The sequence below is a fragment of the Pseudopipra pipra genome, chromosome 7 (assembly GCF_036250125.1).
Source record: "Pseudopipra pipra isolate bDixPip1 chromosome 7, bDixPip1.hap1, whole genome shotgun sequence".
Lineage (NCBI taxonomy): Eukaryota > Metazoa > Chordata > Aves > Passeriformes > Pipridae > Pseudopipra > Pseudopipra pipra.
The window spans coordinates 36221737-36236736 of NC_087555.1; the positions used below are offsets into that span (position 1 = coordinate 36221737).

A 15000-nucleotide genomic window follows, 5' to 3' on the forward strand; every position below is an offset into this window, starting at 1 on the left:
ATCCAATCACTCACACCTATCTCTCTATGTAAATAAATTTAGAAGTGTTACTGAACCAGAAGTCATAAGTAAAGTTTTGGTCTGACAAGTAAAATAAAAAATGCTTACCATGTTTAATAATTTTAATTTTACAATATATCAATATTATTTAGTTTTACAAGTAGGAAGATTTTAAACACGTTCTTTCCACTAAGAAAAGAAAATACATACATGAAAGCTACTTATGGAAGCATCTATTTTATGTTAATTTTATTGGAAAGAAAAAATGGAAAGGTACCTGGAATTTCACTGAAAGTCTCTCCGAGGACGGACACATGGAAAGGCAGATCTTCCTCTTTCAGCTTCATCAGGACTTTAAAGAAAGTTTCAGGGTCTTTGTCATGTTCCCTTAAAACAAACAGAACTTATCTCAGTATTGTTTACTTGTGGAATTGTTTTTTTTTTTCATCAGAACAATATTTCTTTTAAATTGTACTTTTGGGGACTAAATGTCCTCAATGTAATTTCTCTCTTTTCTTTGCTTACACTGCATAGTTGAACATTTTCCTCAACACAGGATCACAATTCCATCAGATTCTTCTCTCTTCCCTACCTTAAACTGATTCCTTCACTCTGCAAATTACCAAGTGAGAAGGACTGAGTAACATCTCACTCAACTGAAGGCAAAAGCATTTTAAAAAACTGGGTAGGAAGAAAACTATTTTTTTTGCCTGTCAAAAGTATGTATATGACTTCTACTACAGTTCACCCTTTTTTTCAGGAGAAATAGGTCAATCAAAAACTCTCCCTAAATGCACAGGATTTCCCAAACTGGAATTTTAGGAATCCATGCTATACTCATGAAAAGCTTCCAATCCATTCAGTGCTTTAGGTAAAGAAAGGAATAAACTACCACAAGGCATTTTCTACCTTTAGACTTTTAAGAAGTTAACTAGAAGTTAAAACAGAATATAAGAAACCTGTACTTATTTATAATTTCAGCCAAAGATAATATTAAGGGTTTGTATGGATATGACACTCAGTGACATGAAACACAATTCAGGTTTACATAAAAACAAATTAACTCCCCAATTTTCTAATCCATCTCCTTTACTAGCACAAAATGAGAGGTTCAAAAGGTATCGTAAATGATCTAAATTTCCAAATTTTACAATTTATATTAAAAAAGAAATGAGATAATTTCCTCACTCTAAGGTGAATATTATATCTTGCATTTAATTATTCTGCTTTAAATTATTGTATTTCAGACAGATGTGCACCATATGCCTTTAAAATATTTTGGTTTTATTTATTATTTAGAAAATTCCACCTTTTTCCTTCCTGTATTAAGAGCAAATCTATAGCTCAGCTGTCCTGGTGTCTTTCTTCACAGAGTAATTTTGCAGAATGAATCTGTAGGTCTGTGACTCTGCTATATGAAAGATTAATAATTATATCATTCAGGAAATCTGAAGCCGAATGACATCTGCAGCTCTACACGTCTTAATTTCTCCTTCAGTCAATATTTTTGGTTTAGGGAATTAAAATAAATTAATCTTATAATTAATGCGACTTCCCTAGGCTGAGAAACCTTCAGGAATTGGGGAGCTTTCAGAATTAGTAGCATTTTCTTAAAATAAAGCCAGACAATAATCACTTTAAGAAGTCCTCCATTCCCCAGATTTGTTTTGTTCCCAATAATAAGGAGGAATGCAACTGCATAAGCTCCGTAATTTGTTTCACATCTGTGAACCAGGAGTTTTCACGGCGGTTCCAGTAACCGAAGTGGATATGAGCACTGGCTTGGAAAGTGGGTTTCTCCCAGTTGCAAAGATCCCAGATCTTTGTCTATTAGTTTACTGCATCCTCACTCCTAAAAGAGCCACCTGTTTCTGGTAGGTAACTTCTGTGCAGAAACATGCTGCCAGTATTCAGTTCCCTCCAAATGCCCAGCTCGTGGGACATGGGATCGCAATTCAGGATTTGGATTTGGCTGGAGAGGAACATCCCCCTACTGTAAATGCTTGCAAGGAAAACAGCCTTGATGCTGGGAGTCAGTGAAATTCATCACAAAGTTTCCCCTCAGCCTCAGTTTCCCAAAGACAGGCTTTGTAGGTGCTTTATATGTGAGCCCACCCCGGATCCGCTCATCCCGATGGACCGACGCATCCCTGAGCCGGCAGACTCCACAGCCACGATGCCGACAGAGATCTTTCCAAGCTCTTCACAGCCCCGCTATCAGCTTCACAGTCACAAAAAGTCCTTCCAGCAAAGGATATGCTTTCCCTCTCGCTTTCCAGAAGAGACCAGGGGTCCCAGAGGCAGCCAAAAGTGGAGGATGCTGTTGGAGCCACATTGTCAAGGAGCTGGCAGGAGAACACGGAGCCTTACAGCTCGGCGAAGCCACATAAGCTGCACATATTTAGGAAAACTGATAGGAATTGGAAGTTGCAGCTTTGTTTAATAGGTGGGGAAGAACAGAAGGAAAATTTGGCACCCAGAAGGAATGCTGAAAGGGGAAACGTTTCCTCTGCACTGGAGCCTCTCTTATGGGTTTTCTGCTGTAGGTGAACCTCCTTCCATACCCTCGTTTAAAATATTTCACTTTTAGGTGATACTCACAGATTTTAATTATATATTTCGTGAATCTTATAGCTTTTCTATTTGGGAGCTCATCTGATTTGATTTATTAGTTCCTGTGACTTCTCTACCCCGTAACCCATTTATTTTCAGTAAAGACCTACAGAAAGCTTCTAGTCCTTGCACCTACAGACTGCAGTGTATTATTATTCTTGCAGGTTACTACAGGTATTAGCTGCTCCTGGTAGAAAGCAATAAATAGTACAAGACCACCTCTTTGCTGCATCAAAAAGAAGAGAGCTCTGTTTCTTGGCTGACATGGAGAAAATCATATACAATCCAGTCTGCCTTACTCAGCAACAACTGCTAAACACACCAGATTGCCATAGCAGTGATCGTGGAAAAAGATGAACACAATATGGAATGTCTGTTCTGTAAAGATCTGCTCAAAATGATGTGCACTTTTGGCTGCATCTGTTGCATTTTTGAGCTTTATTAAACAGTATTAATTATATATACTCCATTTCCCGAAGAAGAACTGCAAAACAGTATAAAAGCCCGGTACTAAAATGCAAAGTTTTTTTTTTTTAAGATATTTTGTTTAGGGAAAAAAACCAAGCTAATGTGACTCCAGGGTCTGGCTTTGTTGTTCAGTTGAGGTATTTGAAATGCTTTTGTATTTTCACTTGATTTGATATGCATCTGATAAATGAAAAATAAGAATTGGGCATGGGATGAAGATGCTCTAAATTTCATTGCAAGAACATGAAAATACCAGAATGACCAAACTCCAGCTGTAAATGCCCCAAAACAGACACAGACACCATACCTACATTCAGATTTGAGAGCTCTGCCTTGGAAACATTCCATCTCCTTGTTCAGATACTGCACATTACATTTCTTTTACCCAGGATTTTCTATTTTTGAGTCCAACACCCACTTTAAGAGAGATCTGAACTCTCGCTTAAGAACTGGCTGAAGCTTAGTGATCTGGGCAGAGGGACAAGGTCCAGGGTTCAGCTTGATTTAGTAATCTGAAAACTTTGTAATCTGAAAACTTTGAAGAGTGTCCTTGAATGGGGAATGTGAAGGTGGTGGGAGAAGCAGCACCAGTGCTGAGCCTCCATTATCTCTGCCTTCGATTCTCTGTTCATAATATGGGTGTGACAATATTATTTCTTCACCACAGAAGGATGCTGTCAGGATTAATTGATGACTTGACATCCCTCTTTTCAACCTCAAATGATTTAAAAAAGCAACTTCATAGCACTAGGATGATGCTCCTCTATACAATCAATGGCAACAGGCTCCAAAACACCCTTCTGCTCTTCAGGGATTTTGGGAATTCAGCCTGAGCCCTTGAGCCTTACCCACTGATGTGACTGGAAGGAGAGTACGTGGAGACCAGCTACACTGGAGTTATTCCCCGGGGATGTAAAATACCCAATGATGGAGAAAAACATTAAAAAAATATATAAAAAATTAACAGAATTTGGCCCTTTACATTATTCAATGCATATTCATCTCCTGAATTCAGTAAGAGACCCATATGGTCTTCTCTGATTTTAGTTTAATTTTTTAATTATATGTAAACTTATCCTACATGGTGATAATCATAGTTATTTAGGATTTGGAAGAAGGCACATCTAAGCAATGCAATTAGGAAGTAGAAGGGTTGTGGAGAAGAGTCAGGACTTGCTCAAAGGGTAAAATAAATGCAGTATATTAAAACAAAAATTAAAACCTGGGGTTAACGTATTTAATCAGTAACAAAAAGTGCAAAACCAGGGGAGAAAGTGTTAATATTTGAGGAAATACTATGTACTACATATAGTATGTAATGCTTGTGAAAGCAACAGCCCTGTCGTGACATCTCTTAGAATCATGGAATCATTTAGGTTGGAAAAGACCTTTAAGACCACTGAGTCCCACCATTAAGGTGCTACATATTCTGAAAGGGTTACAAATAAGCTCAGCTAAAAGCAATATTAAAAGGGTTGATCTTAATCTTCTTAGGACATTTAGCATGGGAGATTTTCAGCAGGAGAGAATCCCAAATTGTGAGGGCACGCAGTACTATTTCACATTATAGAGTGCCCTAAATCCAAGCAATTCACACTGGGTGCATCTCCTTCTGCCTCCCCATTTCACAAAATTACCTGAATGTCAGACGAGCAAAGGTGGGAAATGTCAAAAAATCTTCAGAAGTTGAAGCAGCATTTGAATTTTTTAATTTTTTAAATTTTTTTACGACATGCAGTAAGAGCTAAAAGATTGATTTCTGCCTGCCTACAATGATTACTAGAAAATAACTGGTAAAATAGGCCACTGAAGTATCACTCACTATTGAGGACGCTGGGCAGCAGTTGTGGATATCAAAGACAAGAGCCAAGAGACCTCCAGGGAGAAGGGGACAGGGGACATCAACCACTGCACGACTGCAGAGGAGCACAGGAAAGGTGTGAGGGGCAGGGATGGGGGGCTGGGGAAGCCCATGAGCACAGAATCAATAATTAAAAATTAAGGAAATGATGTTTCAAAGACACAGACATTGACATGAATGATACTGGTCCTTTACTTTCAGGAAAGTGAAATAGTGAGGTGTGAGTTTGGCAGCAACAGGGCAGAGGAGGTGGGCAAAGCAATGTAAAGGGGAGGAGAACCACTAGAAAAAAAATGAAATCACAAAAAAAAATAAATATTCCTGGTGAAAACTAAAAAATTATGGCATATCCAAACCCAGGGAGGAAAAGGATAAATCCAGGGTAAACAGGAGAGAAAAAGGAAAAGGCACAGGATTGGGAAAATGAAAGAATACAGAAAAAGCAGACTTGGAGATAGGGAGAAGCTGTAGAAAGTATTTGACAGTGCTAGAGAAAAGGTCAGAAAAAACCAGTAAAGATATAAAATAGGAAGCAGAAGAGGAGAACCAAGAGGAAGAGAATAAAGAGAGCAAAGGCACGTGGTGGCAGGAACAGGGAATCACAGCACAGAGAGGATGGAGAGCAAAAGCACCGTGGAGCAACAGGCAGAAAATCTGCAAAAACCCTTGTCAGAGTTCAAATATGCAAAAGAAAGAAGGTGAAGAAAAGCAAGCACAGTCTCTGCTAGGAGCTGGAAGGTGCCTTTACCCCAGGAACATTCTTGGTTGGGGTGATAACAGCAGGAACTTGAGGTTCTTTCCTGTTTGGCCTGACCTGGTAGGGCCGTGGGAAGGGTGATGAGAAGGCCACAGGCTGATAAGAGGGATCATATGACAGCAGTCTCCTGTTCCCTGTATCTTCCAGGGCATTCTCAAGAAGCCAACAGCAGCACATGAATAAATGGTGCAGTCTTTGTATGCACACCCTACAGAACTAAAAACAAGGCTCCACTTCAAGCCAAACCCAACCTAAAGAACAATATCAGGGATTTTTTCATTGCATGATACTACTTGCTGTATTACACTTTGATATTTCACATTTAATCTTGAGCTCAGAAAAATCTGAATGTAGGTTTACTGTAATCCAACAATGTTAGAAAGTAGAAATGTAGTCACAAAAAAAATAAACCTGGCCTTCAAAACAGAGAATTGCAGATTTCTGGTCTTTTCCTGACACCAATTTCCCATGAGACAGCTCTGCCCAGGTTTCCCCATCTGCAAGATATGGTCTTAGAGGAGCTTTCATATGGTGAGAATCAGAATCAGTAAATACCTTAGGAGAATAATATTCTTCTCAAAGTAAGAGGACTCATGTTACCAGCCTATTCAATATATCAAATGAAATACATTCTAGTAATTATTTTCACAGAATACTTTCCTAAATCAAATGACTTTAATATAAATTTTCTATGTTAAGATTAGGGAGGAAAAAAAGTGACAGAAAAAAATTAAAATTTTAATACCAAATTTGTGGTAACAATGCTCATGATAACTGCAAAAGAGAAAATATTACTGCCAGGAAAGAGCTATTAGAAAAGAAACAGGGGAAAAAGAAATAACTGTGAAATGCAAACATGAAGAAAAAGTTAATTGCTTTTCATTTATTCAATTTATCACAGTATTTCCCCCTCTTTTTACATTTCCAAGATGAGGCAGAGGTAGACTGTAAATATGTAGTTAAGTCCAGTGAGTTTTATTTTTCAGCTGATCTGCTTTATAAAATGTCTTTGCTGTAATTGTGCCTCTAAACATTGTCTGGCATCATCAGCATCAAAAGTTACCACAATATCTAATACCCCCTCAGTTCACAGAAAATGGAGTCAAGTAGAAGAAAATGCTTTTGTGTGAAAAAAAAGGACCCTACAGAATAAATTTCAGCTGGCAACTGGAGGTCCTACAAGCAAAAAAGGTCCTAATCCTTGCCTGTGCTTGCAGAACACCTCTGCAAGCCAGGAATTAAAAAATGGCACTGGGGAGGCAAAAAGCAGCCAAACAGTACTGGCAAAGACAGTGTTTTATTTTCTATTAGAGCCCATGACGTATTTACAGTGAGGAGTGTGTATTTTACCCTCTGATTTGTTCAAATCACAGACCTGAGAAAAATGGGTGGCCTTTTGCTTTACGCTGGAAAAGCATTTTCTCCTATCTCGTGTTATCTACAAGAAATTCATAAAAAAGGGAAAAAAAAAAAAAAAGAACCTTGGGAGTTTATTGTTTAGATTCTTCTTCTCCCCTCAGAACTCATGAAGGAAAAACTCAAAATAAAATATTGCACGTTCTCTAACCAAAGAAACCTCTGGATCAGCATCAGTCATGGAGCCTCCTGCTTATTTCCTAAAGGGAGATTAACCTTTGAAGACAAAGACTGGTGTTTGGTCTCAGTTATGCTGGTGTAAAAATCAATGATGCCTTTCATTTCTTTTACTCCAACTCGGACAGCCTGGCTGCTCCAAATTAGAGGGTTCAGACAAAAAACCATTTTATTTGAATCTGCAACAAAACCCAGTAACTGCTAGGGACTAACTCCAAACAGTTTATTTAAAAAAAATTAAAGTAACTACCTTTAGTGTTCCAAAGGTAACACAGGAAAAGATTTCTTGTTGTTGGGATGAGATAAAATACCTGAGTGACTCTGACAGCCCTGATAACCACATACAACATACCCAACTGTAATTGAATTATAAAATACTATAAAAAAGTTATGTAATGGTAACAATAAATGGTTATGAATAGGATAATAAGTAGATAACCATGTACTCAAGTGGTTCCTTTAAAGAATAGAAGAAGTTGTATATAAATATAAATTTATATATAAATTACTACATAAAAACTATATTACTACAGATTTGCCTGGAAATGGTGATCCCACCTTACAAGTGGCTCCTCTCTGATTTCCATGGTGGATTCACATTACCAAGTTACAACTGTTTAATACTCCATCACTTGCTTGGGTCAAACACTAAGTCCTGGTCTTTACTGATTAATACCCCAAGAGTAATTAGCTCAGGTACCTGAGATAACTCATCCTTATAACAGCTCCCAATCAGGAACTTTTCTGGCACCAAGACCAAGGCTTGAAACTCATTATTCAAAAAGATAAAAGTAACCCCAAATCTCACTGCTTTCAGAACGAGGAATCGACTCATTGAATTGAGTCAGGTTTTGCAACAACAGCTGAGAAAAAGTAGTGATTAGAGGACAAAGGGAGGGGGGAAAAAGGGTGAAAACAGGCAGAAAAGGAGAACAGGGAAGAGAAAGGAAAGAGACAAGAGTCAAACAGTGTTGCAAGAAGAGGAAACTAATTAAAAAGAGCTTTAAAGGAAGAAACATAACCCTCCTATTACTGGTGAGAATAAGGAGAAGTATTAGATCACTTGCTTCTGAAATATTTGATTTTTGTCTCCTGAAGGCTATTCCCATACTTTGATCCAGGGTGCTGTGAATTACAATGGGGGCTGGTGGCACCATCTGCTAAGTTTGCCTGGGACTTTGTATTACAAAACCTCTTCTGTCCTTGCTTATGATGTTTCCCAAAACTAAGGCTTATCTTGGACTATAATCTTCTAGAAAAGTTCTGCCCAAAGTTTTCCAGAACGTCCAAGAACAAGATGAAAAAAACCAAAACACAACACTACCCAGTAAAACTGCAAAGCATATCTTGGATGTATTAGATTTTAAATAAGTCTCTGTTTTATGTATTTGAACGTCTTTTTGTTTTCAAGTAAGAACTGAATATTTGGATGTATATGGTTTTCAGTCCAAGATATGCTTTTTGTTGCATGTGTTGGAAATCTTCCTAAAAGCGTAGCCAGGCCTTTGGAAAATGTCTTTTTGTGCCTGGTCACTGAACAATGCCCATGTCTTGGGCACACCTTAGGCTAAAGCTGAGCAGGACAGTCCTACTGCTGCAGGTCAGGCTGCCAAAACCCAGGCAGGATCTAATATCTGAACTGTGAACACAGATCCTGTCTTCACTTTCAGTGACTCATCTGCTGCACTCAGAATAAAATGACTGGACTTTGCAGATTAAAGAACTAGTTCACATGCACTGAAAATAAGGAAATAAACAAGGAATATAAAAGCAATAAGCTTTTCTAGTCTGATTAAAACTCTTAGATTTGAATCAGAAAAAAAGCAAAGGGATCTGATCAATATGACCAGCTCTGAAAGAATAGCATGGCAAAGAAATAGGGAACTGAGCGAAGAAGTAAAGGAGATGGGGAAAAGATACAACACAAAGCCAGTTCATATTGGGGAAAATGGGAAACCAGTGTAAGAGACCAAGAGGACAACATGGGTTGGACAAGGGGCCTTAGGAGAAAAGAGGGACCAGGGTGTTGTTGAAAGTCCCTTGCAGAGACAGGGAGTGAAAAGATGGAGACAGAGAAAGACTGAGGAACTAGAGAAGAATGAGATGCAAATTTGCTGCACATGACTGCGTATGAGGAGATGCCCAGGGAACTGAGCCTGGCAAAGACAGAAGGAAGAGGTTTGAAAGGCCAAAACCAGATTAGGTGAATGGAGTAGAAAAGGATTGCTTTGATAGCCACAGGTGGAAGAGCCTTGAGAGAACTTCTTAATCCCACCAGTTCATGTGTGTTTCTGCTCTAAGACTTGGGTTTCACAGCTGTACAAGAAAGAGAAAAGACACCATAAAATGAGTTTCCCGCCATGGGAAAACGGAGAGCCAAGCTTACCGGAGCTGTTAAGGCAAACTGATGCATCTGTTCCAAACCTAAATGATCTTCAAACGTCCAGGTGATGCATTTGTAGTCTTACATTAACTCAAAATCAGTTTCTCAATCATGGGTCGAGCATTTATTGTAACAGGCTCCAAAGGATGGCACTGAAGTGGCTACTCTGTGAGCAGCTGGATAGCAGAGAGGGATTCACAGTATCACAGAATCATGGAATGGCTTGGGTGGGAAAGGACCTTAAAGCTCATCTCATTCCAACTCTCATGCCATGGGCAGGGTCAACCCCTACTAGAGGAGGTTACTCCAAATCCAACCCAACCTGGCCCTGAAGGAAGGTTTTTGTGTGTGATATTTCAGGCCGAATCTCGATATTATTTAACTTTTTTATTATACGTAAAACCATCCCATGGAGTCAAAAACCTCTCACAGGGCCTGAATTTCACTTTTGTAACAGGTAACAGTGCTCCTACAACCTGATACAATGGCTCATTAAGTGCAGCCCAGGTAAGAGGCTGCTTCGACCTCGTCTTGACAGGAATGGAGAAAAGTTTTACACCAAATTGGTCTAAATACAATAAGAAGCAGAATTGGGCCACAGAGCTTAAATATAGAAAAGAAAGTGGAGTGCTTAGTACAAGTGAAAGAACCAAGTGTATTTGGGGAGACAGTGAGTAAAAAAATAAGTTTCATTTTAATGCGATTCTTTTTCAGCCTATTAAGTTCTCCAGTATCAGAATGAAGTCTGCTAAAAGTTAGTAAATAAAGGCTTTCAGGAGAGCTTTATTAAATCACTCATGACTTATCAAGTTAAAACTCCCACTCAGATATCTTAATAAAACTTTCAGAGAATATATTTAATTTTCCTGGAAATCAGAAGCCAAATACTAACTACAGGAGTTACTGTCGGCTAAGCCAGCAATCAGCTTCCTGTAAATAGAATATTTGCCAACAACTTGAATTAGTTCTCTAAAGTTTCAGTTTCTGAAGGTCAAATAACTATGTAACTGCTTAATAAAGAAGCAAAGAAGTACCTCTAAATATCTCCAAGCTCTGATGGGCTTATATTCTGCTCCTTAGGTGAGGTATTAGCAAAGCTTATTTATTTTCATTTCCAAGGCTTTTATTTGCTCATTCCCTTGTGGTAAAGCTGATTTCCATGATGATTCCCTTCTTAATTTTAATACCCTTTTTACTCATCATATAGACATAAGAATTTTCCATAAAATAATGAAACCCTTCCAAAGGAAATGAAGACAACTAGGAGAGGAAAGTAAACTACAGCTTACTTCTTTTTTTTTTTTCCCTTTCCCAATTAATTGATCCACTGTCATATGCATATATGAAAGATTTTTTTTTAATGAAAGGAAAATAAGGTTAATTAACATAAAACCCCTCACTCCTTGAGATGTTAAATTTTGTATTTTATCCATGCTGCCTTAAGTGCCTTGATATCCCAGTAATGACCTAGTTCTCCTAATGAGTAACATTAACCCCTGGCTGTAGCTGTCCAGGACTTAATTGTCAACTGGAGCTGAAACAGGAGAGTTTGCCGATCAGCAGGTATGTGGTATATTAACTCATGTCATTTCAGACCCTAATAAATAAATCTGTTGCTAAGGCAACAGGAACATCAGCTGTATCACTTTTTTCTTCCCCCCTCCCCTTCCCTTTTTAAAGGAAACTGCCTTTCACACTGAGCTTTTAAAAAAAGGAAATTAGCTACATGTAACCGTAATTAGAAGAAACATCGTCTCTCATCTCAGGAACACATCTACATTAATGAAAAAAGGCATTCAAAAAGAGGACTGCTTTCTGCTGTGACCAGGGTAACTGAAATTATTTCCCTCGACTGAGGGAACGCGACTTGAAGGATAAAACTGAGTGGGAAGAGATCACAAAATATTTCAGCTCTTTGTGTTTCTGAGATAGTTCCTCTCTCCTCTCGCACGCTGCCGATGCCAGCGGAGAAAACTCCTTCGACGATTAATCAGGAGCCCAGGCAATTGAAACCAGAGGAGAAAAAACACCACTCAAGCCCAAACACCTTCACTGCCCTCTGTGGATCTTTTGATACGACTGGCAAACATGCAATTTATTGGAAAGCTAAAAGATTGGAGAATCACAGAATAATTCAGGTCAGAAAAGCCCTCAACCATCATCAAGTCCAACCATTACCCCAGCACTGCTGAGGCCACCACTAACCCATGTCCCCAAAGGGCCACATCTATACATCTTTTAAATTCCTCCAGGGATGGTGACTCCACCATTGCCCCTGGCAGCCTGTGACAGAGCTTGACAAGCCTTTCCATGAGGAGATTTTCCCTAATATCCAACCTAAACCTCCCCTGGCACAACTTGAGGCCATTTCCTCTTGTGGTAACTCACTTCCTGCCTCAGCTTCTCTACTTCTAAGTTAAGATCCCAACTACTCACGTTGAAATACTAACAGATTCAAGTTTTTATAGAAAGGCAAAGTGTACACAAGTGCAGGTAGTCCAAATATTTTTGTGTTCCATAAGGTTTGTGAGGGAAGATCTTGGTACTCTCTAGCTCGGGTCTCTCAGCCTCTCACAGGTGAATTTCACAGCCTTCACTTGATTCCTGCCATTCTATCACAGAATGAAGTGTTTGCCTTAAAATTTGCAAAACTGATAGGTTGTAATTTAGTTTGTAGCTACAGGATGGTTCTTATGAATCTCTAGTTACCCACATCTCAATCAGAGAGCAGGTAGGAAGGAAACAGAAGAGAGGCTCACAAGGCCAATTGTGTTCCAACTCTTGGAACAGTTATTTCAGGCTCTGCCTATAATATAAACACAACAAAATACTCAAATTTATATCTGGATTTACAGCTGAAGAATGTAAAAGCAATACAAATCATCTTTGCTTGCCATTATCATCATTTGAGATGTTTTCTCCTCTGGACTATCAACTGCCTATAGCCCTTTGAGGAAATGTGCTGTAAGAAAGAATTGATGCTGAAGTGTTCACTACAGCAGAACTTTCACACCTTCATTACATGCTGAACATTTCCACAAGCTCTTAAAAACAGTGATCAAGGAACAGCACATCTTCCACTGGAAAGGTTCAATGTCCCTAATCCCTCTGCTGCAGGAAGATATTTCAAGGTTAGACTTCACTGAATGAACAACCAAAGAACGGACACTTCCAAATTGGCCTTCCAGCTAAAGCTGAACTTCTCAGATTATTGCATTAACTTTCTTATTTGTTATTTGGTTGAGTCACCGTCCCTGGAGGGATTTAAAAGCCGTGTGGATGTGGCACTTGGGGACATGAGTTAGTGGTGAACTTGGCAGTGCTGGGTTAGCGGTTGGATTCGATGATCCTCAAGAGGTCTTTTCCAACCTAAACAATTCTGTGACTCTAAAAAACTAGCATCTGCCCTCAGACTTAACCCTAGCTTGCATAAAGGTGAAGTTAGACCACTTTCAAGTGTTCAAGAAGGACGGTTGTCAGCTTCTACACAACTGTATCCACATACATGTTCATGAAACAGGTTCATTCACTGCATGTCATCTGTATCTCAGCCCCAGGACCACTGTTTTCTTTGGGAGTATTTTCTTAGGCACTGCTAAAAAGTTCTCATCTTGAAATTGTTAATTTACATCCTTTCAGCTTTTTATCCTACCTAGTACCTTCTAGTTAAAGCTGTATAAACCCTTGCATTTTAAGACTATTTTTTCAGTCTGTCTAATCTATTCACCACATCTACTTGTTCTCTGCAGGCTGTTCACAAAGTAGAGGATGCCTGTTGAGCCTAATGGCACTTCTGGGTACTCAAAAGTGATTTCTAGGTGGACCACCTATTCTTTCCTCTTCTGTTGTCCTGCCACACCTGCAACTTAATGGGATAAGCTTTGGTCCAAAATATTTGACAGTATGAGGAAAATATGAGTCACTGTGTATTCTCAAGTGTCTCTACATGCAATGGTTGTGAATTCAAACAGTAACTACACCAATTCTGTATTGTGCTGCCAAGATAAAGAGGAACAAGTTACTATTTAATACTTGTGTTTTATATATATGTATATATAAAATATCATATATATTATATAATGTTATATATTATGTATAATTTAAAAATATATTTTATATATATAAAATAAAGACAAAATACTATTAAAAATCCCTTTCCAAGGACTCTCTTCAGAGTGAAGAGGACCAGGTCCTCAAGTGGGCAGCCACATGGTGACGACAACACCACCTTTCCTCCATGCACTCATTTTTTTGTGATACCCTACATTAAAACCAGACAACTGGGTACAGCACTATCTCTGCACACACCGCTTTCCCTTACACCAGACATCTTCAGATAATTGTTGCCATCTAGATTTGCGTGGTTTTTTCTTCTGAATTTACTCATCGTGACTTCCACCGCCGTTCCTCCTGCTCCCATATCTCCTGCCCCCTGTCCTTCCCCAAGCTCTTGTCACACACTGGTAGGTATGACAAGAGATAACAGCCTTATCAGATCTTCCACGTGAATTGACAGCAGCTATTTGTTTGCATGTGTGTGTAAATTCTTGCAGATTCCCCGTGCGAATTTTTTTTTATCACACTCCTGCAATTAGGGGAAGAAGAATTGATTTCTGACAACTTTCTCTTATCAAGCATTTAACTGCTGAGATGATACAGAGCACACAGGGAAAAAGAAAAAACATAAGGTTTGGGTGAATGACTTGGAGTTCAAAGCAGCATTGCAGGTGTTCTCCATGAAAGAGTAAAGTAAAGAGCCACCAATCTTATAATAAAATTACACACACGCCACCTGGATGACATGTCTGTGGCCAGGGGTGCAACAGGTTTGCAGCTTCACACATCCACTGTCATGCTTATATGCAAAGGGAGCTGAGGAACATGCTGGTGTACCTCAATTACAGCAAAAAATAGGTTTGGCAAACGTCTGTGGCCTCACTGGGGACAGTGAGAGGGAATAATGGATGTATAAATGCTGGTGGGCTAGTTTTTGAGGTGGAGAGGAGGATCATGCCACACTGGTCACTGTCCTCCTCATAATATACTCATCCTTCAAGTATCATAGAATCATGGAATGGTTTGGGTTGAAAGGGACCTTGAAGACCATCTTGTTCCACACCCTGCAATGGGCATGGACACCTTCCATTAGCCCAGATTGCTCCAAGCCCTGTCCAACCTGGCCTTGAACACTTCCTTGAACAGCTGCTCTGGGCAACCTATACCAGAGCCTCACCACCCTCAGAGCCAAGAATTTCTTCCTAATATCCAACCTACTCCTTGCCTCTGTTACTGTGAAGCCATTCTCCCTTGTCCTGTCACTCTATG

At 39.2% G+C, this 15000-nt stretch overlaps 1 protein-coding gene across 17 annotated transcripts in view; it reads right to left on the reverse strand.

Moving 5' to 3' along the window:
- Positions 1-15000, reverse strand: part of GTDC1 (glycosyltransferase like domain containing 1) — a 209085-nt gene that overhangs the window by 45843 nt on the left and 148242 nt on the right. For all 17 annotated transcript variants that reach the window (XR_010432042.1, XM_064661649.1, XM_064661643.1 and 14 more), the window contains one exon: positions 278-387. Coding sequence is in view for 16 of the 17 variants with exons in the window: in XM_064661649.1 (XP_064517719.1) it covers positions 278-387 (110 nt within the window). In the remaining variant the exon portion in view is untranslated. The remainder of the gene's footprint in view (positions 1-277; positions 388-15000) is intronic.